This window comes from Podarcis tiliguerta (genome assembly GCF_965153285.1).
Source record: "Podarcis tiliguerta genome assembly, chromosome: 17".
In the NCBI taxonomy this organism is placed as follows: Eukaryota; Metazoa; Chordata; class Lepidosauria; order Squamata; family Lacertidae; genus Podarcis; species Podarcis tiliguerta.
Window position 1 is genome coordinate 39,294,959 of NC_139550.1, and position 27,274 is coordinate 39,322,232.

Here is a 27,274-nt window from a genome sequence, read left to right on the forward strand (position 1 = left end):
ATCTGCTGCCCCCGCCGCCTCAGGCAGCCGCGCTCGGGCCGCGGAACAGCGAGTGCAGCCTCGGCGCCGCCCTGGGAAGCCTGGCAGGAGCCTCGGGAAGACGGGGCTGGGGAGGCCGCGGGCCGAAGCCGGGCGTCCCTCGGGCAGGAGCGCCTGCACTTCCCGCCCGCCTCGGCTCCCCAAACCCGCTCCGGGCTCCGGCCTTTCAGTTCCACGCTGCAGACAGACAGAAAGGAGCATGGTCCCTCCCACCCGCCTCGCGCGCCTCTTCCGCTCCCCCCCCCTTTGGTTCCTCCCTCTCGGTGAGTGGCGGCCGGCGAAGTCCCGCCCCTTCCTCCCCGACTCCGGATGGTCGGCCTGGGTCCCGCTCCGCCCCCTCCCTCCCTCCCGGCGCGCGCGCGCGAATCCGTCTCCTCCCTCCCCGCCCGCCCGCCCGCCCGCCTTGCTGCCGCCTCGCTGCTGCCCCGATGCCCGCCCGGGCCGCCCCGCTGACCCCGGAGGAGCTGCGCCGGCGGTGAGTGCGGGTCTCCTCGCGGGGGGGGGGGGAGGCGCTTCCCCGCCCCGCCGGGGGGTCCCCAGCCCCTTTCCCGAGGGGGCGCCTTCTCCCGCCGAGGCCGGGGCGCCCCCCCCCCCGCCCCGCGTCCTCCGGGCCAAGGGGCCTTCCAAGGAAAGTTTCCCGAAAGGAGGACTCTGGTCTCCTGAGGGGCGGCCGGAGGGAGCCTGGCCTGCGCGGAGGCCCGCATTACGGGGGGGGGGGGCGAGTCCTCCCCCTCCGGGAATTGCAGCGTCCCAGTAAGGAAAGCGCTGTCCCTTTTAATGCATAATTGGACATAATGTGTTCCTAGACCTGCATTGCTATGGCTGTCAAATCACAACTCGAAGGGGGTTCAGCTGTCGGTAAATGTCCCCAAGGAATTCATTGTCAACTTTCCGCCCCCCCCGCCCCCATCCCTTCTGAAGGGGCTGGTGCCCCAACTTTTCTTCGTAAAAAAATGGGGTTCTGGGGGATGAAGGTGACTAATTCTCTGCTAGGATTTTCCAAAAGCAGCGAGGACGATGTGAGGAGGAAGAGGAGTCACTTTTCCTGCAGCCAACCTGCCTTGCCTTGGGGTGCAGAGGGGAGAGCCAGCAGAGAAGCTGGAAGCAGCCCCTCGGTTTTCCGGGGGATCACCGGCCCCCTTTCTCTCCCCGTGCCCCCCTTGGCACCTGCGACAGGAAGTGGAGGAGCGTTTCTAGTGGAAAGCCTGGCTTGGCGGGAATGTGTCTCTTGAGGGGAAGGGTTAAGCGGAAGCCCGGGCAAACGCCATGGTGGGTTGGCGTCATTGGCAGCCACGAGCTTGCAATGGCTGCTTGGTTCTCCACTTTCTAATGCCCGCTGCATTTCAGCCCTTCCCTCCGCTCCCCTTGGGAGGTGTTTTTTGGGTGCCCCCCCCCCCCGGTCTAATCTCGCCTACCTGTCATTCCACATAGTAGTAGCTGTCTATTTCCCTAATCTGTTCAAAACAATTTCCTTTGTCGAAGTGCCTCTGCTTGCTGCTTCTGAAACTGATATCTGTGCTCTGCTGCCAAAACAGGTTGGCGCTGCCCTCTCTTGCCCCATTGGGATTTCTTCCTAGCCTCTCACCTAGACGATGCCAGTTGCTTCTTTACACTGAAGTAACGCTGCACACCTTTACTGTTTCTCAACTTATTTTTGAGCTTTTGATCTTATTTCTGAAATTGTTGGTAGCAAATATTTATCAACATCATTGTTTCTGTAACTTTCACTTTTCTCTCTCAGATGGAAAATAGCCATGTAATCCTTGTTCAATGGGGTGCTGTTGTAGCTCAGGGTCTGTCATGTCTCTGTGTTCCTGCTCTCAGAGCCAACCTAGGTGGTCCTTTGGGCCCGATTGCAAAATGGAATCTGGAAAGTAAACAAGCTAGCCTTTGCACAGCCATGCAGACCGAAAGAAGGAAATGGTTATTTCTCATTTCTTTCCTTTGTTCAGCCTGCTTTCCACCTTGAAGGCTCTAGTATGTGCATTTTGCCCACCATTACAGCTGTGAATGGTTGTGAGGCTGTAGCTTGTGCCGCATGGTGCATCTGTTTGCGTATCTACTTCCTGAGTCTCCCTCTCAGAGCAGTGCAGGCGGGCAGCAACTGCTTCTCTGCTGTTGTCTGGAGTCAACAGTCTGGGAGGAACTCGCTTGCCTTTCCCTTATGAGAGCCAGTGGTGGCTCTAAACTTCAGCTCTGGGATTTTCCTAAACTATTTCCCCCCTTTCCGCATTTTTCGATTGTCTGCCCTCAATGGGAACATATCATTCTTGGAAGAGGAGGGGCTGATGGTAGACTCTTGTCCAACACAGCAACATGTTCTCAAACAAAACCTCCTCAGCTTCCATCTCTGTGTTGCCTTGCTCACAAGTTTGGTCTATGGTGCTTTCGTATGGAAGGGAGCTTCCGAGTGAAAGATTCTGGGCCAGCAGCTCAGCCCAAGTGCTCTGCCTGTAAGTTCTATTCTAACAGTTCAGACTTCTGTTTCTCTTTGGCAAGGGGTTGTGGGTAGGTGGCATTTCTTAGGATTCTGAATTTGGCCCAGTAGATTTGCATTGTTGACCTTAAGCAAGTTATACATTCAGCACTTTTAGTCAGAGTTAGGCAGTTTGTTGAGCACGTCTGATAATGGCAAATTTGAGGAAAAAAATAATTCAGATTTGGCAGCTTCTCTCAAGAGTCTTCAAAGAGATTCTTCCCCAAGGAGAGAAGGCATTGGAAGTACTTGTATTTTAGCAGCAAGACTTCTTGCCTAACAGGCTTCCATTTCCATTTTGCGCCAGGAATGGACGACTCCCTTGACATTGCAGGGAGAAGCAGATAAAGATAATGAGAATGGTGGGGGTTAAACCATTCTCAGAATTCCTTGGTGGGCTTGAGAGGAACGGACTCTCATCCGCTGTTTGCCCTGAGGTCTGGCACTCACTTCCCCATGGAGTGTGAGAACAGGCAAAGGCACTGGGTGCAGAAGCACTTTGTCTGCCGCAACACCCCAGACTCCTTTTCTGGAAATAGAGGTCACCTCATTAATTGATTTTTAAATTTGCTTTAAAATAATGGGGGGTGGGTTGCTGGAAAAAAATGCAGTGATGAACTGTGGGACATTCAGCTGCATGAACTGAAATAAGATTTTATTTGGTGCGAGAGACCCCTGGGAGAGGGAAGCCCATGGTTTGCTTATTCTAAGCTTCTTTTTATATTTATGATTCGGCAACCCTCTCTAGAATGCAAGATGAAAAAAATATTTACAAGTGAGGAAGGGAGAAATTTGAGTATTATTGAGATTAATTAGCAAGAATGAAGACTGTGTGACTTGAAAAGAAGAAAGGAGGGGGAGGGGAAGCTCAAGTATGCTGGAAACATAAGAGTCGTTCCCCCCACCTCCACTTAAAACATCGAAAAAGGAAGAAGAGACTGAGATTTGTTTGTGCTTTTGACAGAATGTAATTTAAGATAAAGGATAATTGGCCATAAATCTCAGCTGTAAGGAAGAAAGGAAACAGGGAGTGGTGTTGCAGAGATACTGAGAGTTGCAAAGGAAAATCTCCAGCACATTCGAAAATAGCCCACTTGCCTAGGCTGAAGAAAAACAAAGGTAAAGGACCTCTGGACAGTTAAGTCCAGTCAAAGGCGACTGGGTATCTGTTTATCTACTTGCACTGATGTGCTTTTGAACTGCTAGGTTGGCAGGAGCTGGGACAGAGCAACGAGAGCTCACCCCGGATTCAAACCGCAGATCTTTTGATTGGCAATCCCTAGAGGTTCAGTTAGCAGGCTGTTGTCTGTTCTGAGACACTGAGGCAAGGGATGGAGAGATAAGTCCTTTGAGAAACTTTTGAGACGCAGTTCTGCCTCAAGTCATGATGGGAGGCAGCATCAGCTGGGAAGTGAAAGAGAGAACACCATATATGCTCAAAAGGAATCTCCATGGACATAACAGTTTTTCACATGCAGGACACAACAAAGATAATACAGTGGATGCTCGGGTTGTGAATGTGATCCGTGCGGGAAGCATGTTTGCAACCCACAGCGTTCACAACACGCAGTGCTGCGCATGCATGTGCACACGTGGGTTGTAATTCGGAACTTATGCGCAAAGTGCAATTTAGCACTTCTGCGCATGTGCAACTACCGAAACCCAGAAGTAACCCGTTCCGGTACTTCCGGGTTTCGGCGCGTCTGTAACCCGAAAAAACCCAACCTGAAGCATCTGTAACCCAAGGTATGACTGTAGTTTGAAGGTTTATAAATTTATATAATATAACAACACGAATGGAAATCATTAATTATGCAGCTGTTGATTAAAAGATTATTATTATAACTGAAATATAACTGAAATTAATGAGATTATGAAACACAGTGACGTAAGATCGGAAATGCATCCAATCCATCATGCGGGAGCCATTTTAACTAAAATGTATTAATTGGAAGTTGATTGGCATTTGTATAATTGTATTAATTGGGAATTAATTGATATTGTTATAATTTGGCTATTATTGAGGGAATATTGGAAAACTAATAAAAATTATTTACAAAAAGACTTCTCGCCTAACAGAGATTTCTTCCCTACAGTTCACTAAGTTGTAAAACAAGAATGTAGACTAGTTTGCTAAGGATGTGTTATATGCTAGGGTAGTGGTGGCTGGCCACTTTGGATTTGTAGGATAAGTAAAAAGAGACATGGGGAAAATATCAAAATTGGATGCAAAGTTGGAGTGGGGGGGGGACTTGCATGTGGCGGCACTCCCTTGGCCTCAGGGAATGTCACAATGGAACAGGAATTAAATGTGCAAAGTGCAAGCAAATGGCGCCCTTTTTGCCTTGGCTTGTGTCCTGGGGCAAAGTGTGTCAGCAGCTCTTTGTTTTTGGTTGAGGGGGTGGTTCCCTGGTACGCATCCAAAGAGAAACATTTTGCCTCAATGGAGTTAAGGAATTAGTCAGTTTGTGAAAAATTTGGTCCTGTACTTACAGGCATGTGTGTCTGTACATATCAGGAAATGACAGAAAGTGCAGAAGAGGGTCTCCAGAGTTGCTTTCTGGAACATATTGGTGCCTGTATGTAGCTGGGGCCTCTGTTTAATCATGTGCTTTGAGGGGAAACTTTCATGTGTCATTTTGTAGATTTCTGGCTTCCAGCTGGAAATGTTTGACTCTTGAGAAGAGGGCACATAGATTTTGGGGGAAGTGGAATTCAAAGCCTAAGGTCTCTATGTGAATCCACAAATACAGATACATCAGTATAGGAAGGGGGTGACCAGAGGAAAGCAGGTTTTCTATGTGCATTGCAGGGGGTTGGACTAGATCATCCTCGTGGTCCCTTCCAACTCTATAATTCTACGATTCATCTCTCCCTTGGCCTTCGTCAGTGGAACCCATTCTTTCCCTCCAACCCAAATTGGCATGTCAGCAACCCCACAGCTGCTTTCCTCTGGGTAGGCAGCTGTGGGGCTAGGTTAGGGGTAGCCAACATGGTGACATCTGGATATTGTTGGATTTCAACTTCCATCAGCCCCAGCAAGCCTGGCCATTGGTCAGGGATGAATGGGAGTTGTAGTCAAACAATGTCCTGCAGGACATGCTGGCTGGCTTGCCCTGGTCTAGGTGCTGCCTCTGAAGGGCTGAGCTTGGCTTTGGCTCTCCCCCCCCCCCCCCCAGCCAACTCTTCCTGGGAAATTAGGGAAGCATTCCACAGATCTGAAATAATCCTTGCTAGCCAGTTAGAACATGCTCTCAGTTTGTGGGTCTGTGAGGGGGTGGGCAGTAGCATGGATTTCCTCCCTAAATTGAGCACTCTAGACCCCCATCCCAGCTATTCTAAGGGATAATCTTTCTATATAGGTTTCTACCCCACTCAATTCCAATTCTTCCCTCAGAATGGTTTTGTTGGATTGCCATCTTAGTGAATATGGCAAATAAAGCAACAACAAAACAAATAACAGCATGGAATGCTAAGGCATGCTTGACTTCTTCCCGGGTTCTTTGTCCTTCCTGGGCTTGGATGACCAAATTCTCGTGTCAGCTGAGGGAGACATCCATTTTCTCACTCTGTGGAAATGTATTGATTTCTCTTTCTCGAGGTGAGGCTTCCTGAGCAGTGCTGGTGGAGAGAACCAACCAAGTGATGCCAACCCAGTCACAGCCATTAACAGGGCTAGAATAAGGGAGATGGAAGTAACATTTTATTCTTTCAGCCAACTTAGGTATCTCCTTATTCTCTGCAGTAAGCCAGGTGGCTCTTGGGTACTATTGACAGATGACATGGTGCAGATAAAAGAATCTGAGACATCTGGAGGGGTCAGGTTCTCCATTTCTGCCAATAAACGGCGCTTCCCCCGGAGTCCTATTGCCCAGGCATGAGGGCAGCAGGGAGATGCGTGTTGGTGTCCCACATACTGCTGTCAAGCCCCTCTTTCCCCCTTCCCTACCCCAGGGTCATCCAGGAGGTGAAATACCACCTATCTCAGCCCTCTGAAGCTCCCTTGTAAGAGGCTGTTTCCTAATGAGGAACTGTGTTTGTTTGTTTTTTAAACAGGCTAAAAGATCTAGAAAGGGATGAAGATGGTCTTGGTGAAAGAGTGAGTGCATGAGTGTCCCCCTCCCCCTTTTAATGGAGAGTCATGCCAGTGCCTCCTTGCAGCCACCCCCGGAGAAGGTGTGAGTTGCCAGTTTAATATGCTGTCTGTCTGCCTCTCTGTCTGTCTTTAGGAATGTGTTAAGGAAAAACTGAGTCTGATGCACGGCTTCTTGCAAGCCGATGTTCAGAATCAACTGAAAGACCTGGAGACCAAGTTTCACAAAGAGGAGCTTTCAGAGGTAGGTAATTATAGGGATGGGTCAGTTCCTCCTGTTCCATTCAGATACTGTTCTGTGGGTTTGACTGTGCCTGCCTTCCCAGTTGGATGGGGATGATTTCTAAAATGAGAAAGGTTCTCCAGTTTGCTGCAGTTATCATTTATTTCTTTTTTTCATGTGGGGAGATAATAACTTCATTCACTCTTGATCTAGCTAGCAGTGGGGAACAAATATATATGTATATGTATATGTATATTTATGTATATGTATATGTATATGTATATTTATCTGCTGGGCAGATCAGATGGTTTGTGGGGTAACGTGGCAGCAAAAGACTTGTCTTTCGGTGCCACACTTCCTTGCAGACCACCTGATGCACCTGGCAGCAAAATAATAATAATAATAATAATAATATTGATTGATTTTATTGATTGCTTGCTGCTGTAGGGCGAATTAGGTGGTCAATGGGGTAGCATGGCAGCAAAATTAAAATGGCACCTAGACATTTTGTTTTGGCGTCTATAACACAAGTCCCAGGAGCCACATGGTTCCTAGCTTTATATAAATTGTTTTTTTTAAATCTAAGGCAGATTGTAAATTCCATAGATTGCTCTAGATTGCGCTAAATTGTATGACTCTGCATTAGGATCATAACTAGGATGATAACTCTACAGTATTCTGTTGAGACAATTGCCAAAACAATAGATTTCTGCCTGTCTTTTTCTATACATATTCAGGGACACTGAGCCAGATCATTGCATTGTAGGCTAAGGGCTATTTCACACAGTGTTTGAAACTCCCATTATTCTCGGCGCATTTTGTGACTGGTAATTTCATTAGCTCGAGCAGTTTCTGAGCTCTGGGTGCAGTACTGCGCCTAAGATTTCAGATTAAAACTACAGAGTGGAAGGAAAGGAGGACCTTTTCTGCCTCCCCACTTCTAGCTACTCTCTGAAGCCTGGAGAAGAGACCCTCTTAAGAATATCAGGGGGGTGGGCAGGGGAAGCATGGCTTTGTTTTTTGAAATCTTCAGATGAGAACTAGACAACGTGAAACATGAATATGAGATTTTAGCTGCAGTTCATTCATTTTCAGCCTTGTATTCGTGTTATAAAAAGTGTGCCTAGGCATTCAATTGTTGCACCCATAACCTAAGTTTAAGGTGCCATTTAGCTCCCAGCCTTCGTATCTGTTTCTAACACTGATTTCATACTCTGGCCTGGCATGTAGACTCTATAGTGTTGTGCTGTAAGAATAAGTCTGTGGGGGGGGGTATTATTATTAAATTTTGTATACCACCCTACATCTGTAGATCTCGGGGCGGTTGGCAGCATCTTGCTATTGCATGTCAAAAATATTGTGTGAGTGAAAGGATATACAGTGGTGCCCCGCAAGACGAATGCCTCGCAAGACGGAAAACCCGCTAGACGAAAGGGTTTTCCGTTTTCAGAGGTGCTTCGCAGGACGAATTTCCCTATGGGCTTGCTTCGCAAGACGAAAATGTCTTGCAATTTTTGAGGTTTTTTTTCGCTCCCCAACCCCTTTTTCTAAAGCGCTAAGCTGCTAATAGCCTTTTAGCAGCTAATCCGCTAATACCTTAAGCCTTTAATAGCCGTTAATAGCCCTTAAACTGCTAATAGCGCTAATAGCTCTAATCCGCTAATGGGCTTGCTTCGCAAGACGAAAAAACCGCAAGACGAAGAGACTCGCGGAACGGATTCTTTTCGTCTTGCAAGGCACCACTGTATGTGTAGATTTGACTGTGATTTATATCTTGGCCAGGCAGTTCATCTGCTGTAAAGGAGCATGGACAGATTGTCCACTGTGTTCCACAGCTGGGCGATAATCTGATTTATTGTCTGAAACCGGTATGGCATTCACATTGCACTATCGGTTTCAGACATTTTGAGCTGCCGATACGTCTTGGCTCCCCATCCGCCATGTATTGGCAGCTCAAATTGCCTTCACTGGAGCTGGCAGGTTGTGTCTTTGCTCCTTTGCTCCCGGAAGAAAGACGCAGCAGGTGGAACCAGGATCTCAGAATTTCTTATCTCCCCGCTCCTCCTCTGCAAAGTCCATGATGTGCCTAGAATATGTGCCCTGCACTCAGCCTGTTCCTCTTTCCCTTTGCTGCAGGAACTGTACCTGGCCAAAGTCAAAACCTTGCTCCACCAAGAACTCGCTCTGGAGAATGGAGCTAGCCTGGAGCTTGGCCAGAAGCCCAACGGCTGCACAGAAAATGGTGCCTATTGCAGTGATGAAGAACCCGAGAGAAGCAGCAGCAAGGGAGAAGAGGACAGCACCATGGAGGTGGAGGAGGCAGCATCGTCTTGCTCCTCCACACCATTGGCCTCACCCTCTGTGCCCAAAGCCCGCAGGGGGAGGAAGAGCAAGTCCAACAGGGAGAACAGAAGTACGTCATTTAGAGACTTGCTTTGACATGGCTCTTGGGAGTCTCCACTACTTTGACTCTGGATACATAGCATAATAAATGGCAGGAAAGCCAAAGCCTTCTGGAAACTGAGGGTGTTTCTCTCCCCACTCCCACTTACTATTTAGGTTTCAAATAAATGAGGGCAGATGTGGCATAGTTACTTCTGTAGACTTGTTTGCCAGAGGTTGGCCTTTGACTAGTTTTACGTTCAGCCTGGACAAATGAGCCATCTGCAGGATCTGCTCCTAGCTCCTATTCATGAATTGGCCTGCTGTCTCCTTGCATACAGATAGATTTTCATCCTGCTTTAAGAGCTTGAACCCCCCCCCCCCTTTTTAAAGGAAAATAGGAAGTGATGACGACGACAATGATGATTTTGAGAATGCAAATTCTGTTTCAAAATTCAACGAGCCTGATAATGAACATTTTCAGTCCCTTCCCTTTTTATTTTTCTTTCCCTTTGGTGAAAGCATCAGGGGTCTGTGACATCTGGAGGGCACTGTGTTGGGGAAGGCTGCTGCAGATAGTGATGGCAAGCTCTTTGTAAGGAATATATGCAAGCAAGTCGCTCCTTCAAGTCTGTTTCAGATTAAGATTCTGCAGTTGGTAATAGAAGATGGGCTTGGCGGGGGGGGGGGGAATCTAATCTGCTTTAAGCACTTTGAAAGCAGCAGAAACCTTTTATGTATGGTAACTGCAACTGATTCTATTTTTAAATTAATCTGCAGAATCCCCAAGCAGTTCAAGGATCACCCGTAGTTCTGGCAAGCAACCAACCATAGTAGCTATGTTTTCCAAAGGGTGAGTAGGTTGTGTGTAAACCTGGTGTGACTGTTCTTTTGTGGGTTTTTCTTAAAGATTATTTTGCTTATTTGACTCTCATCCCCCATACTGCTGCCACCTTTTACTCTGATTGCCTCATTACCACTTACAACAAGGTAGTTAACATTGAGCACTGAACAGTACAGGTGTTCATGTGATACACGGAGCAGCCAGGTGTCCTGGGGAAAGAAACATCAGGCAAGTGGACCTCTGTTGGAGATCAAGAATAAGAGAGCAAGAAGATCAAGTACTGTTGTACCTCGGAAGTTGAACGGAATCCGTTCTGGAAGTCCATTCGACTTCCAAAACATTTGGAGACCAAGGCGTGGCTTCCGATTGGCTGCAGGTAGCCGCGTCGGATATTTGGGTTCCAAAAGAACATTCACTAACTGGAACACTCACTTTCGGGGTTGTGGTGTTCAGGAGCCAAAAGGTTCGACCTGCAAGGCGTTCAACTTCCAAGGTACGACTGTATATAAAGAGGAGTGGAAAAATTTTGTGGAATATTTGGAAAATAACTGTAAAGCAAGTGAAAATGTTAGCAGCATTAAGGTAAATTCAATAGTATAACACACAGTAGAGAGAGATAATTGCTGGGGGGGGGGACAACGATGACTAAAATGGATTTTTTTGGTTCTTAGAATATGCAGAAAATATGGGAAAATTTAAAGAACCATGGAAGGGGAAGGAGGGAAGTTGATGAATGTATGGCTACAATGGTGGATATTTAATGATGGAAATGTATATTTGATCATTTTCAATAAAAATCAATTAAAAGAATTACCGTATTTTTCGCTCCATAGGACGCACTGCCCCATAGGATGCACCTAATTTTTTTGAGGGGGGGGAAATAAAGAAAAAAAATTATTCCCTCCCCCAGGGACAGGGCAGGTGCGGAGGAAGCCCGAGCTTCCCCCGACCCCAGCCCCCAGAACAGCCTGCTATCCGCAAGCCTAGGGAGCCGTGCCGGTCTCCCCAGGCTTGCAGAGAGGTGCGCGAAGCCCGGGCACGCTCTTCAGCGCGCACCAGGCTTCGGAATGCAGGCAGCTCTGTGCCATCCTCGGGAGCCCCGCGCGGCTTCGCACCGGGCTCTGGAGGCTGGCGCAGAGCTGCAGGAAGCCCGGGAAAGCCTGCATTCGCCCCATAGGACGCATACACATTTCCCCTTCATTTTTGGAGGGGAAAAAGTGCGTCCTATAGGGCGAAAAATACGGTAAATTAAAATGTCACATTTCCATGGCTATCCAATTCATGCTGCGTTATCTGAACATGGTTTGTAAAGTTAAAACCCATTTATTTTTTCTTAGCTTTCCACCTTCATTAATAAGCACAGTGAACATCTTGTCAAAATAACGTTACCTAAATTAATTCCTTTTTGCAATAGATCCAATAAACGCAAATCTGAAGAAGTGAATGGAGACCTGAAACAAGAAATTAGTGTAGAAAATGAGGAGGAGGAAGAGGAGCAGCAGCAGCCTGGAGAGAAGGTAAATGCTGGTGGCTTTACTAGTTTACGCCACCACCACCAGAATGCTTGAAATGTATGCATGAAACTTCTCACTTGCATTTGGAATTTTGGATTTAATATTGCTGTTTCACCCTGGAGTGGGGATAAACTATGGGCCCTTGAAAAGCCTTTGCCAGCTTGGCGCCCTCCAGATGTTTGGGACAGCTGTTCCTGTCAGCCTGATGGAGGCTTCCAGGGTGGTGAAGGCTGCCCTAGAAGGTTAATACTTCACACCTAATTTTAAAGAAAGAGAAAATGTTTCTTTCTTCTCAATACCATCTTCCTTTTTGCTCTCAAGGAACAAGATGAGAAAAGAATCAAAATAGAAGCCAAAGAAGGGTAAGTGACTCACCAGCTTTCTCTGCATGTATGTTGCTAGCAAGAAATGTAACCATTTTCATCAATGGATACGAAAAGCAACACTCTCTTTTTGTTTTTGGGAACATACTTAGGCCAAAACTAAACATTTACGACACATGACCACCACAGAAGATGATAGCTAATTATTATTATTATTATTATTATTATTATTCCCCACCAATCTAGCCGGGTTTCTAGCAGCACATATAAAAACATAGTAAAACATCAAACATTAAAAACTTCCAGATACAGGGCTGCCTTCAGATGTTGTGTAGTTCTTTATCTCCTTGACATTTGATGTGAGGGTATTCCACAGGGCGGGCACCACTGCCGAGAAGGCCCTCTGCCTGGTTCCCGGTAGCTTCACTTCTTGCAGTGAGGGAACCACCAGAAGGCCCTCAGAGCTGGACCTCAGTGTCCGGGCTGAATGATGGTGGTGGACACATTCCTTCAGGTATACATGACCAAGGCCGTTTAGGGCTATAAAGGTCAGCACCAACATTTTGAATTGTGCTCGGAAATGTATTGGGAGCCAGTGAATATTCTTTAAGACTGGTGTTATATGGTCCCGGCGGCCACTCCCAGTCACCAGTCTACATGCCGCATTCTGAATTAGTTGTAGGTTCTAAGTCACCTTCAAAGGTAGTCCCATGTAGAGCGCATGTCAATAAGCAGGAGATAGCCAGAGCATGCACCACTCTGGTGAGACAGTCTGTGGGCAGGTAGGGTCTCAGCTGGTGTACCAGATGGAGCTGGTAGACATTACTCTGGACACAGAATTGATCTGCACTTCCATGGACAGCTGTGAGTCCAAAATGACTCCCAGGCTGCTAACCTACTCCTTCAGGGCCACAGTTGCCCCATTCAGGACCAGGGAGTCCCCCACACCCATCTGGCCCGTCCCCCAGAAACAGTACTTCTAGTCAGGATTCAACCTCAATCGGTTAGCTGCCAACCATCCTCCAACTGCCTCCAGACACTCACAGGATATTCACTGCCTTCACTGGTTTCAGTTTAAAGGAGAGGTAGGTCTGGGTATCAACAGCATACTGGTGAAAACTCAGCCCAAACCCCCTGATAATCTCCCCCAGCGGCTTGATATAGATGTTGAAAAGCATGGGAGAGAGGACAGAACCCTGACGCACCCCAGAAGTGAGAGCCCTGGGGTCTGAACACTCATTCCCCAACCAATTTCTGGACACGTTTCCAAAGGAAGGAGCCGGACCACTGTATAACAGTGCTCCCAGCTCCTTTAGTCAGTCCAGAAGGAGGTCATGATTGATGGTATCAAAAGCCGCTGAGAGATCCAGCAGAACTAGGAAACAGCTTTCACCTATGTCCCTAGCCCACCAGAGATCGACCCAGCTCGACCAAGGCAGTTTCAGTCCCATGATGAGGCCTGAACCCCGATTGGAAGGGATCCAAATGGTAGAACATCCTCCAGGCATGTCTGGAGTTGTTCAGCGACCACATGATCAGTCACCTTGCCCAATAATGGATGGTTTGAGACTGGGCAACAGTTAGCCATACTGGCCAGGTCCAAATATCTACCTACCTATGGCCCTCCCTCAATCCAGTTTCCAAAAATCTAGAGCAATTTACCTAAGGAGACTAGGACAGTTTGCTGTTTACAGACTAGGGGTGATGGAGCCAAACTTAAGTCATGCTTAGAGAAGACCCATCAAAATCAATGGCACTTGACCAGGCACAGGCAACCTTGGCCCTTCAGATGTTTTTGGGACTACAGTTCCCATCATCCCTGACCACTGGTCCTGTTAGCTAGGGATCATGGGAGTTGTAGTCCCAAAAAATCTGGCGGGCCGAGGTTGCCTATGGCTGCACTTGACCATGACATTATTTCAGTGGGTTTGACTGAGTCTAAATCCAACACTCAAGCCACTGGTGGTGTGGGAGACCAGGGTTGAAATTTCCACTCAGCCATGATGTTTTCTGGCTGCTCTTGGGCCAGTTACAGTCTCTTAGCCTAACCTACCTCACATGGTTGTGAGGATAAAATGCAGAGGGATGAGAACCACACATGCCACCTTCAGCTCTTTGGAAGAAAGGGGGGATATAAATGTAGTAATTGTAGTAGTATAGTGATGATGATGATAAATAGATTTCCTGAGGGTCACATGCCAGTGTTGGGTGTGGCAAGAGTTAAAAGCAAGGAGTTCGCCCCTTCTCTCCCCCCTCCCCCCATTGAGCAGCTGGAAGGGAAACGGGTTGTTCTTGCTGGAGGCTCAAACTGATTTCTTGCAGGAAGCTTTTGAAATTGGGCTGAGAGCTGCTGGCTGCTCACCCACCTCTGCCAAGAGCAGTGCCAGCTGCAAATAAAAGGTGCAGTGGGAGCAGTGATAGTTCATGTTCTTTTGAGCTCTGGCTGTCTGGTCCGAAGAAAAAGCAACCCTGTTGCACTCCTAAAAATGAAATGAAAAGAAAAGCCCTGTAAATGTTGCCTCTGGCATGAGGAGAGAAATGAAGTATCTCCATATTTTGGAGAGGGGCTGCACTGGGTGTTTGGATTACACAAAGCCACTCCTCCTTGGCTAGCTTCAAACATCTGTACAGATGTACTAGTTAGCTCTGTGATGGGAAGAAAGGAGAAATTTGCATGCAGGAGGTGCAGGGGAGAGAACCGGCTCCTTCCCTGAATCTGGTCCTCTCTAGATGTTTTGGACTACAGCTCCTGTCAGGCCCAGTCAGCATGGCCAAATCTCGGATCTTGGGGTTGTAGCCTAAATTATCTAGAGGGCCTCAGACTGATTACCCTACAGAAAAACCTTTGTTTAGAGACCATCAGGAATCCCAACCAGGTCAGAAGCGCTTTGTTTTCATTCCTTAGGCTAAATAAAGAAACACAGAATATTGGAATGGAGCCGTCAGTCTCTGCCCTGTTCATGCATTGATGGAAGTGAGAGTAGAGGGTATAAAATGGCTCCCCAGAATACACAGTTTCTTTAAGCTGAAAGTGTCTTTGTACAGTGGTACCTCAGGTTACATACGCTTCAGGTTACACACTCCGCTAACCCAGAAATAGTGCTTCAGGTTAAGAACTTTGCTTTGGGATGAGAACAGAAATCGTGCTCCAGCGGCGCGGCGGCAGCGGGAGGCCCCATTAGCTAAAGTGATGCTTCAGGTTAAGAACAGTTTCAGGTTAAGAACGGACCTCTGGAACGAATTAAGTACTTAACCCGAGGTACCACTGTATATGAAAGCATTTTACTGCATGGACTTATCAAAGTCTCTGTATCCAGTGACTTAAACAATATTATTCTTGTCATAGCTTATATTACCCAACTTGTTGCACTGTGTGAGGGTTTTGTTTTGTTTTTTGCCCAGGTCTGAAATAAAAGAAGAAGTAAACCAGGTTAAAACTGTGCCACCTGTTAAGGTCAGTAAGTGTTGGTTTGTTTTGTATCTGGTTGGAATACTAGACCTTTGTGGTGTGCACATGCACACACTCCGCCCTGGAATGACTGGAACATCAGCAGTTCAAGAAGATACTATTTTTTTCTGATTTTCAGGACAGGCATTTAATGCCTCTGTCAGGTGGAACTTTGGGTGGGTTCAGATGTACCACATCAGCATTGCTCTGATACCATATCTTGGCCTTGGTTTACTGTCTTTAAGAACAGAAAAATAGTGAATGAAAGTGGCATAACCTTGTGTGTTTTGTTCTTAAAAATGAGTCAGAAAAGCAGCCAAGCATTTGGAAGGGCTCCATAAATGATGGCCGGTACAGTGGAATGGAATGTAAGGACTGATGAAATCCTGCCTCCCCCTTTCAGCTAGATTTAGCCAGCTATGAGTGAGCAATCCCTGCGTTTTCTAGAAATGCCACTTATGCGCATGAAACCTGTTGGGTATCCTTTCTGGCTAGGTACCAGTGACCCAGAGCAGTACAGTAACAGCTTTTACACCAGGGATGGGGAACTCTCTTGCCCTGCAGATGGTGATGGACTCAAAGTCTCATGATCACTGACCACACTGTCTGATGGGAGTTGGAGTCTAACTACACCTGGAGAGATGCAGGTTCCCTGACCCTGTTATCATCCTTACCCAGCCTGGTTCCCTTCAGTGTTTTGGGCTCCCGTTTCCCATCAGCTCAGCTGGCATGGCCAGTGATCAGGAATGATGGGAATTGGAGTTCAGCAACATCTGGAGGGAACCTGTTTTTAATATGATTTTTGTAAGTGGACCTATAAATGTTTTACTTTGAAATGGTAGGGGCTAATGTCACTTACGGGACGCGGGTGGCGCTGTGGGTTAAAGCCTCAGTGCCTAGGGCTTGCCGATCGAAAGGTCGGCGGTTCGAATCCCTGCGGCGGGGTGCGCTCCCGCTGTTCGGTCCCAGCGCCTGCCAACCTAGCAGTTCGAAAGCACCCCTGGGTGCAAGTAGATAAATAGGGACCGCTTACTAGCGGGAAGGTAAACGGCGTTTCCGTGTGTGGCTCTGGCTCGCCAGAGCAGCGATGTCACGCTGGCCACGTGACCCGGAAGTGTCTTCGGACAGCGCTGGCCCTTGGCCTCTTTGAGTGAGATGGGCACACAACCCTAGAGTCTGTCAAGACTGGCCCGTACGGGCAGGGGTACCTTTACCTTTTTTAATGTCACTTAAGTAACAAATTCCCAGAGTTATTCAGCCACATCACAAGCTTATTGGCAGCACCATTTTTAGATCCTGGTTACCTGAATTCACCACCTTGCATTTTCTCCTTATATCTTTCTCTTCCAGACCACTCCTCCCAAGTGTGTTGAATGCAGGCAATACCTAGATGACCCTGATCTCAAGTTCTTCCAAGGAGATCCTGATGATGCCGTAAGCCCATCCTTTGCAGATGAACAAAAAGAATTCTATCTTGCTGGTATATGTCTAGAATAAAATTTTGTATCTTCCTAGCTGGATGAACCCGAGATGCTGACAGATGAGCGCTTGTCCATCTTTGATGCCAACGAAGATGGGTTTGAGAGTTACGATGACCTGCCTCAGCACAAAGTGACTTCCTTCAGGTGAGGCCTTGTGCTGACTTGCCATAAAGCAGGGCTGGTTAACTGTGGTCTTCCAGTTGTTACTGTTGGACACTGGCTCCCACCAACCCCAGCCAGCATGACTAGTGGTCAGGGCTGATGGGAGTTGTAGTCCAGCAGCATTGGGAGCATGCCACATTAGCAAGACCACTGTAAAGCCTAGGTAATTGAATCTCAGGGTGGGACAAGTATGGAGGGAGTCATGAATACTGGAAATGTGCTGCCTGGAGGACTGCCCCTCCCTACATCTCTGAGACTCCAAGCAGGAATCTGCAGTAGCAGCAGCTGGAGGAAGGATCTGTTAAGCTCTGAGGCTTAGAAACTAGAGGGTGATAAGGGCAGAAGGAAGCAGGTAGCAGTCTGCTCAAAAAAGAAAGCTTTGCATGTCCATTTATTTCTGATCCAGAGGTCTACAGTGCTGCTGTGTGTGTGTTTGCTTGCCAAATAGAAAGGGTTGAGATTGGGCAGGGGCGAGGGTGCAGCAGTATGGGGCACCTTATTAATAAACACAACCCCTTGAGGATACGCCAGTGTGTTCCTAGGTTTGGGGCTGTGCTCCATTGCAGCCTCCAAGCATCCCCACAGAAGTCTGGTAGGGATCCTTGGGGCACCTGCTGGAACTGTGTTGCTTGAGTGCAGTAAGATCTTTGGGAAGGCGGGTGCCCAGCAGCACAGGCAACTGCACCTGCAGCCCTCTGGAGCCCCTAGTCCTTAACAGGATGGTGTGGTTTAAGCCGCAGGAAGGGGTTTGGGATCTCAGGTGATTTTCAGAAGCGGTGACTTTCTGAATCCCAACTGTCTTTAACAATGGGAGCAATTTAAAGGCTTCCTGCACTCCCTAAATTAGACTTCTGACATAGAGAAAGCTTTGGAGGAAAAGACAGGCTACGTTTTTAACCCTGGGCTGATCAGAGTTAAAGAGACACTGCCTTTTATTCTCAGCTTATGTTCCTGAACCACTATTTTGGACTTTGCTCCAGTTGGTGGTCCTCAGTTTGTAAGTAAATAAAGCAGAACACACAAGTTTCAAGGCTGCCTATCCCTGGTTAAGTCACCCCAGCTTTTGTGTTGCTTTTGATTTTCCCAGTCTGGTGGGACCGTTCCCTGTGTACAGCTATGAAATAGGATAGGGTTGGCCAGGAAAGTTGTCCGCAGTGATGGGTAATATTAGTACAGTACATATCGGTTATATATGGTTATGGTTCTTGGCCTTTGGCAATTCTATAATCAGTGTGGCTTCCTTTTACTTTACAAAAGAAAATGGTGAATCAGTCTTCCTGTGTTCTGCATCTCATGGCCTCCACTTACGTTTTCAAGCCTCGCCACTACTCTCACTGGAGCCCTGACTCTTCTATTTTGCTATCACCACTTGGTTTGCCACCCTTTGCCCCAAGAGCTGTAAAAGCACTTTGTACACACTTTACAGCTACATTAATGAGAAACTGGAGGTTTTTTTAGTTGGCTGTTGTGAATGACAGGTGTATACACAACCAAAGACTATGCAACCTTTTCCTTTTCTGTGCAGTGTTTATGATCGAAAAGGCCACCTGTGCCCATTTGATACTGGTCTCATAGAAAGGAATATCGAACTCTACTTCAGTGGTGCAGTAAAGCCAATATATGATGATAACCCTTGTATGGATGGTAAGTGTGGCCCTGCAGGCAGGTTTTCCCTATCCCCCCCCCATTTAATTTATATGATGCTCTTAATTTAAAACTCCAGGGCGGGGTGTTCACATCCACTCTGCCACATACATAACTGACCCATCATATTAACCTGTCATAAAACTGGAGTGCAAATTATGTCTGATTGACTTCCAAAGGAAGGGAGTTTCACAGGGAGGGTGTAGCAACAGAGAAGACCATCAGCCATGGAACTGCCTCAGGGCCTCACCCAGAGGCAGCACCCAAAGAAGACCCCTTTAATCTTAGTGATCAGACTGGCACATACCAAGAGAGGTGCTCTTCCAAGTTACATGGACCCTGAACTCTTCAGGGTTTAAAGGTTAATGGTAAATCTTAAATTAGATATGTAAATGAATAGGTAACTAGCACAGATCATGGAAAATAAATGTGATATGACTTCAAAGTGGCTTCTGCTCAATAACCTAGTGGCTGAAATCTATACCAGCTTCTGAACAGTCTTCAAAGGCAGCCCCATGCAGGCCACATTACAGTAGTCCAGACTTGAGGTAACCAGGGCATGGATTGCTGTGACAAGTCTATTCCAATTCAGGGACAGCCATAGCTGGTAAACCAGCCAGAGCTAGAAATAGACTTTCATTAAGCTATCTGAGCTTCCCGTGGCAAAGATGGATCCAAGAGTGCCTCCAGGCCACGAACCTGGATCCTTCAAGGGGAGTGCAGTGCCCTTCAGGACACACCGTTTACCCATCTTCTGGAATCGGGAACCAACAACCAGCAGAGCCAACAGCTTGTTGGAATTCAGCTCCAGCTTATTGGGCCCCATCCAGACCATTATCCCAGATGACCTGAGAAGGGGGAGAGACATTAACACATTTCCCCAAAGCCTTTGGTACCACCCCCTACGGCAAGGAGGCATTTGCCACTCCTTGGACCCATCCTGTCAAGTCACAATGGGCTGCAGTCCAGGGTACAGGTGGTGGGACAGCATTTCAGAGGCTGCAAGCACACTTTGCCCACAAAAGAGACACTCAACCCTGTGTTTGCTTGTTGCATTACTAGACGAGCCACTGGATGCTGCTGAATTAGCTAAGCATCATTCATTCATGACAGGAAGGTCAAAAGTTTTGTCTTTAATTAGCCATTGTAAATCAAGTAACATTTGCAGCTTCCCAAGGGTAAGACGGACCAATTAAGTGCCTTGGTTTTGGTGCAGGTGTGGATCTAGTGACCTGGTGGAAAAGGAAGTGAGCTTCTCAGGCCAGCCCACTTGTATCTGCAAGCTTCCAGGGGAAGCAAAGAACCCTAAGAAACCAGCCAGAGGTGGTTGCCCAGCTCCTGTTCCTCAGCGCGGGCTTATTAAAGCACATGCATCCACCATTTTAAAATATGATGCCTCTCCATTTTCATCACTGATTTTAGGTGGTGTCCGAGCCAGAAAGATGGGCCCCATCAATGCATGGTGGATCACTGGTTTTGATGGAGGTGAGAAGGCTTTGATTGGATTCACCACAGGTAAGCTTTTAAGGAAATCATCATCCCTTTCACTTTTGTCTGTGTCCTGCTTTTTCATGCTCAGCGCATACTTGTAATGGCTCACAACAGCATCAGAAAAATCTACGTAATGAAATACCAGCAATATTTCAAGATAATTCACCAACAATTACAAAATATAACAATTTTTAAAGAAACAACCATACAAATATTAATAGGCCTCCCAAAATGTATTAATAAATATGAACAAATACAAAAATATATAAACAGCAGGAAAACATTACATATTTTTTGAAATTAAAGTTTTCCCCAACAAGAACAACCACTCCTAAGTCCCTGACTCTTCTAAGGGAGCCAGATAGACAAGGGGGACCCAGGCCTTGCAGAACTCACAGCTCAGTCTCTGGGATTTGTTGAAGAAACTACTGGCAGCGATGAAAAGCGTCTTCTTCTGCCAGCCCCAGTTCTCCTGCATGCTGTGCTCAAAATGGGGATGCCAGTCCCCTTCCCTTTCCAGGTGGGCTTAATTGAGTGGCCTAATTGTCCCCCTTCATCCCTGATCATAGTGGTGGCACTATGGGCGCTGCATATGTGACTGCGCAGAGCAAGCAATCCTCACAAATCCACAGCACGACCTATTTGCAAAGCTGCGCATGTGCTTTACCAGCCAAGGAGCAGGACATGCTGCTGCACATCTTTACATACATGTTCTGTCAGAGAGCTACCATGGAATTGACCTCAGGGAATGGCAAACTGTGTGGAGCAGTGTTGCTGGGCTACAACTCCCATCAGCCCCAGCCAGCATGCTCAATGATTAGGGACAATGGGGGCTGTAGTTCAGCAACACCTGGAGGGCCACAGGCTCCCCATCCCTGCTTTAGAGCTTTGAGAATGCTTGGTTGCCTACCTATCTAGGAGGAGGGAGTTCCACAGCCCAGTGCCCTCACGTAGAAGCATTCTTTAAGAACCAAGTTGTGCTCAACTTAAAAAGAGAAAAGCATTCTTTCAGAGCAGTGTTTCTCAAGCAGTTGACTGAGACCCCTCAGTGGTCCTTGGGCCACATTCAGGTGGACTTCAGTGTCTCGGCAGGAGATGGGTAGAAATACTTTGAGAGACACGTGGGAAGAGAAATAGATAAAACAGGCATAGGCAACCGGGCCCTCCAGATGTCTTGGCCTACAATTCCCATGATCCCTAGCTAACAGGACCAGTGGTCAAGGATGATAGGAATTGTAGTCCCAAAAATCTGGAGGGTCAAAAGTTGCCTATGCCTGATACAAAAGATAAAACCTTCTCCATTTAGAGCCTCTGGTTCAACAAATTCTGTCTTAAATGAGTCACAATACCTCTGGAATAAATGCCTGTTCTTAGGGTGAGGAAAGCTGAACTATGGAACTCCTTGCCACAAGGAAAACATTGTTGCAAATAATTTAACCATTTCCAAATATGAACCAGATAGAAGCAGAAAGGGGTGTCAGGAATTGCCAGCTGGTTGTGCCAAATGCTGCCTCCATCTGCCACCATTTTGTGACTGCAAAAAAAGGAAAACCCATGCAGGCAATAGTAATAGGTAATTACTGCAGTAAGATCCGTTCCAAAAAAAATTTATCTTGTGTTTTTTTTAAAAGAGCTTTTCATGTTTCAAAACTTGCTTCTTCTCCATTATTAAAACTTTTTCTTGTGAGTTTCACAAGAGCTTACTGTTATACAAAATTTGCTTCTCCAATAATACAGATTTTTTGTATCCATTTCACATAATTTGCTTCTTCAGTTATACACCTGCAAAAAATATACGTAATAGCTCCCATCAGTTACAGGTTTCTTTGTTCATAAACTCAAAAGGCCCTAGCCTTGTTGCTGACCCAGTGAGGTACATTAAATATACATGTATTAAAGTTGTTACAAACCTCATTCTGTTCTCTTTTATACAAGCAACACTTGCATTCAAATTATATTACATGAGATTCATACCAACCTTACAAATGCCTTCTCAAATTTTCTGTCTTGGGCAACTGCCAGGGTTTACCCTCCTGTAAATATCTCTCTGGCCATGACAACTGAATGAAGCCTCCATGTTCATTGGCTGTGTATCTTTGATAGCCCTTTGATAGACAAGCAATCTTTGTGCCTTCTGGCTGGCTGCTGTTGGGAACAGGGAGCAGGGTTAGACCTCTGGTCTTGCTCACTAATGCAGTTTTAGTCATTCTTAGGTGCTCACACATGTTGCTTAATCATCCACTCAGTTCATGGCTAAGTATGTATTTGTACCCAAGTCTTGTTCATTGGGAAACACATTTGCATTGCATTCTAGCCTTTGCAGATTATATCCTGATGGAACCGAGTGAGGAATACGCCCCCATCTTTGCACTGATGCAGGAGAAGATCTACATGAGCAAAATTGTTGTTGAATTCTTGCAAAATAACCCTGATGTCAGCTATGAGGACCTGCTGAACAAGATAGAGGTTAGTCCAGCAGACCAGGGCAGCTGTGTCTTGTGTCTGTAAGAAGACCGACGTCAAGGAACTCAGATCAGCATACATTGTCTATCCATCTCAATTCTTTTTGTCCTCAAAACAACCCTATGAAGTAGGTTAGACTGCCATTGTGTGTCACCATCTTGCGATGGCTGAGCAGCCATTTTTGAACACCAGGCAGTTGAGAGAGCAGATGAACCTGCTATTGCAATGCTTTTTTGCTCTTGCTGAACATTCTTCTCCTGACTTGCCAGTTTAAAACCAGTAGAATTGTTAAATTCCTTCTAATTCTGTCTCCAGACCACTGTCCCTCCTGCTGGATTAAACTTCAACCGTTTCACAGAAGATTCCCTCCTCCGGCATGCCCAGTTTGTGGTAGAGCAAGTGGAAAGCTATGATGAGGCAGGAGACAGTGACGAGCCTCCTGTTCTCATCACCCCCTGCATGAGAGACCTGATAAAACTGGCAGGAGTCACGCTAGGCAAAAGGTACGCCAGCAGCTGCACCCTGGAAGTGGCCCTTCGGAGGTGCTTCATCTCCCCCTTCTGGCTGTGCAACTTAACCCCAAAGGAGAAGGCTTGCGTCAGAGAACCTTCTTTGGTGCTCGGTATTCGCCACACTCAATGTTTGGGAGGTGGGCAGCTGTGTGCTATTTGGAGGAGCGCGTGGGTGAATTTTCCTCTTGCCTATATGAGGATAGAATACTGTAGCTCAGAGGTAGGCGATGTGGTACCTTCCAGATGTTGGTGGCGCTACAGCTCCCATCAGCCCCAGGTAGCCCAGTCATGGGTGAGGGGTGCTTAGTCCCAACAGCTTCTGGAGGGCACCAAATTGGCTTTGAGAGCAGGAGAAAGGGGGGATTCCTTCTTGTTCCAGTGTTTTCCCTGTCTCCTGCAGGTGCTTAGCTTTTCACATCTGTCTTCTCCTCCTAGACGAGCAGCAAGAAGGCAAGCCATTCGGCACCCTACCAAGATCGACAAGGACAAAGGCCCCACCAAGGCAACCACCACGAAGCTGGTCCATTTGATCTTTGACACCTTCTTCTCTGAGCAAATAGAGAAAAACGAAAAGGAGGAAGACAAAGAGAACGGCTTGAAGCGCAGGCGCTGTGGGGTTTGCGAGGTAACAACAAAAGAGAGGCTGCATTGGTGACCCAGACACCCTGTTTTGCCTACAGAGAAAGGGTGGCATGAGGTTGGCATGAGGAGTTCCTCATCTTTTCTTTTTGGTCTCCTGGACACTTTCATTTCCTGCCTTATGGAACTCCCCTTCCCAACACTGCTGCTCCTGGCCAAACAGGTCCCAAAGTCTTCAAATGGAGAGCTGTCTGGTTCAGCACACAGCATGCAGATTAAGGTCAGCTCCCCCCTCTGCTTCTTGGGTCACTTGAAGCAGGGCAGATAGACAGAGAGAGATGAGCTCCTGCATTGGTCATCGGCCCCTGGCTTTGATTTGGTAGCTAAAGAAGAGAGTCCCGGAGCATGTATTCCTGGATTTTCCTCCAGCTTTATCTGGTCTTTCATAGAGAAGACTACTGTTGTACCTTCCAGAGCTGAGGGTGAGAGCGGCGTTAGAAACAGAGATGTGAAAGCTTGGAGCTAAAGGGCACCTTAAACCGAGGTTATGGCCCAACAGCGGAATGTCTAGGCGCACTTTTTATAACAAGAATATGAACTGTAGCTAAAGTATTATGTTCATTTTTCACATGGTCTGGTCCTTCCCCTGCCCACCCCCCTAATATTCTTAAGAGGGTCTCGTTTCCAGTCTTGAGAGAGTAGCTGGAAGTGGAGAGGCAGAAAAAGCTCCTCCTTTCCTTCCACTCTGCAGTTTTAATCTGAAATCTTAGGTGCAGTACTGCGCCCAGAGCTCAGAAACTGCTTGCGCTAATGAAATTCCCTGTTGCAAAATGTGCCTAACAATGGGAGCTCCAAACACTGAGTGGGAGCAGAGCTCTCTGATTACCTGCTATTACCTTTCTGCTCCACCAGAGGAAGCATGAAGCAGACCCCAAAGCACCTGTGGTCACGTGACACAGGAAGTTAGTCATCCTTCTCTGCAGGGCAATGTGGAGCTCTTTAAATATGGGGTTGCCAGCTTTGGTTGGGCAAAATAAGGGACAGGTTGTGGGAGGGGAGTTGGTGGGCTAAAAAGTACTTCACCTGGTGCAGAATGAAATTGTTTCAAAGCAGTGGATTGTTTCCAGTGCTGGTCATACTCATAGAGTGGACACAATGAAATTTATGGATCTAAGTTAGCAATGCACATTAATTTCAATGACTCACATCCTCCCCAACCACTGAATTTCTGCCTTTCAGAAGAATGGTAAATATGGAAACCCAGCCAAAGAAAGAAAGAAAGAGCTGGAGATAGCAATAGTTTTGTTTCTCTTCCTAACAGAGCTTTGCCTCCAACATCCCATGTGCCAGTTCACACACACACACACACACACACACACACATACACATATCCTAGTCATACAAGTTCATCCTACCACTAGAGGTTTCTTGTCACATACCTGAAGCATTTTAAAAAGAATTCATAGAGACATAGAATTGTAGGGTTGGAAGGGACCTCAAGGGTCATCTAGTCCAACCCCCTGCAATGCAGAAATCTTAACTAAAGCATCATTTAAAGCCACTAACAGTTGTGGAGTTCCACAAAGAATCCTGTTTAAAAATCATTTTATTTTCCATTGTCAGCTTTCACAAATATTTTAACAAGAAAAACAAAATCTTTCTTCCCCTTGACTTCCCTCCCCTCCTTTCTGTGGTTCTTTATTTCATATCTTTTTATTACTGTATATCTGATTCAAATATATTTACAAATTTTTCCTGATTTCCCCCTTAATTGTCTCTTACTGCACGTGCTTATATCAGTCCTGCAAATGTTTTAATTTGTTTACAAATACTCAATAATATTTCCCCAGTCTGTTTTTAAAAGTCTCTTGTCTTGATTTTTTATTCTTCTGGTGAGTTTCACCATTTCTGCATATTCCATTAATTTTAATTGCCAATCTTCCCTTGTCAGAACTGTTTCTTCTTTCCGTCCCCCAAAGAATCCTTGTTTGTTTTGAGACCCCATATTGCTCTCCCAGAGATATAATCCCCAGAGTCCTCTGGAAAGAAGGATTGATTGCTAGACCACTGTTCTTTTTCAGGTAGCAAAATGTCTTGGGCCAACCCATTCCTGCTTATTTAAACAGACAGGAATGGCTTCCCTGAGCAGGTCACCATTTGGAGTTTCAGTATTTGCCCAGCCCTAGAAGAAAGTCACTATAAGTTCTACTGATTTTGCCAGTCCTCCTGCATTTTTATATCAGGAGTAACAAGGTTGGTCTGCAATACAGGGATCTAAGAAGTACTGAAAAAATGGCTTTTTAAAAACCTGCAACCAGTTCTAATAATTGTAGGTGGCATGTGCCATCAGTAAAATATGCATTTAGTTCTATGTGTGAGAAGGGTGCGGGAAGCATCTTTCAAAAATAATTAATTGGCAGGATTAATAGAGGACACCTGATCAGTGATCACTCGTATGCAGATGCTCCAGAGCTGCTGCTTCTGGGACAGAATTGTTATATTAAAAAGGTAGTGGATCAAAACAAAGAAAGCCCCCTTCCCCAAATGCCTGGCCACGTGCTTCATCTTGCAAGCAAAACTAAACAAAACACTCAGGTTCAGCCATAGGCTGCCTCCTTGCCTCCGACAACCACACTCTTTCTCTCCCCTTTGAAAAGGCTGCTGCCCCACTGTTGGCCACCCTGGAGCGCCAATTAGCTGGTTTTGGAGGGGAGGGAGGGCTCAGTTTCCTGAGCACCTAGCAAATCTGGTTGCATGAGACAAGCAAGTTTGGGTGAGCTCACAAATGCCAATTTTGTTTTTATGACTTCAAAAATGGGACAAATAGGGTGCCAGGCGGGACAGGGGACTCTGTGCCCCCGAAACAAGACAATCCCATTTTTTAAGGGATGGGTGGCAACCCTATTTAATATGACCCATATTTTCAGAACTCATTTGCACAATTTCTATCCTGCACATTCCTGAGATGGTTAACAAACTAGTGAAAAACAGCAAAAGCTACATTGGCAGAGGGTGGAGAGAAATAAAATAAAGCATATGTCCTTACACAACGAACTTAAGCAGTAGCAATCCACTCAAATGTACTGTAAAAAAAATGCCCAAATTAAAAAAACCCAGTAATTCTTAAAAGTCTTAAGAAAACATGAATGTTTTTATCCTCCTGGTGTGAAATGATAGTAACAAGGGTCACAAGGCTGGCTGCCGTGGGAAAACTGTATATAAAGTTTAAGGGAAGAAGTCAAACTTCTTAACATTTCCCCCAAATTCATTCCGTCTCTCTGTCTCTGTCTGTCTGTCTCTCTCTCGTAGCCTTTGCCAACCTAGCACACTCCAGATATTTTGCACTGTAGCTCCCATGGAATTGGCTGAGGCTCATGGGAGTTGTAGTCCAAAACATTTTCATGGGTAGTTCCCTCCCTTTCCTGGGCTACCGTCCTTTATGTTATTTAAAGGCTGTGATTTGTTTTAGAGACTGCTTTGTTTAGAGGCCTGTTAGGAATTGCCACCAATGGAAGCTGGGTCAGCCTCTTACTGTTTCCTAAGAGTTTGCTGAGTCGTCTTCACAGTGGAGCCTGTCTTGGTTTGGGATACACCTGCCCA

General features: G+C 46.6%; 1 protein-coding gene across 1 annotated transcript in view; it reads left to right on the top strand.

The window, feature by feature from the left end:
* The first annotated feature begins 325 nt into the window (after positions 1 to 325).
* DNMT1 (DNA methyltransferase 1) overlaps positions 326 to 27,274 on the top strand; it is a 49,428-nt gene continuing 22,479 nt past the window's right edge. The window contains exons 1-15 of the mRNA XM_083420957.1: positions 326 to 514; positions 6,572 to 6,614; positions 6,745 to 6,852; positions 8,968 to 9,244; positions 9,994 to 10,066; positions 11,472 to 11,574; positions 11,893 to 11,933; positions 15,297 to 15,348; positions 16,693 to 16,776; positions 16,858 to 16,967; positions 18,511 to 18,629; positions 20,052 to 20,144; positions 22,435 to 22,586; positions 22,899 to 23,086; positions 23,531 to 23,720. Coding sequence (XP_083277083.1) covers positions 468 to 514; positions 6,572 to 6,614; positions 6,745 to 6,852; positions 8,968 to 9,244; positions 9,994 to 10,066; positions 11,472 to 11,574; positions 11,893 to 11,933; positions 15,297 to 15,348; positions 16,693 to 16,776; positions 16,858 to 16,967; positions 18,511 to 18,629; positions 20,052 to 20,144; positions 22,435 to 22,586; positions 22,899 to 23,086; positions 23,531 to 23,720 — 1,680 coding nt within the window. The 5' untranslated portion in view covers positions 326 to 467. The remainder of the gene's footprint in view (positions 515 to 6,571; positions 6,615 to 6,744; positions 6,853 to 8,967; positions 9,245 to 9,993; positions 10,067 to 11,471; positions 11,575 to 11,892; positions 11,934 to 15,296; positions 15,349 to 16,692; positions 16,777 to 16,857; positions 16,968 to 18,510; positions 18,630 to 20,051; positions 20,145 to 22,434; positions 22,587 to 22,898; positions 23,087 to 23,530; positions 23,721 to 27,274) is intronic.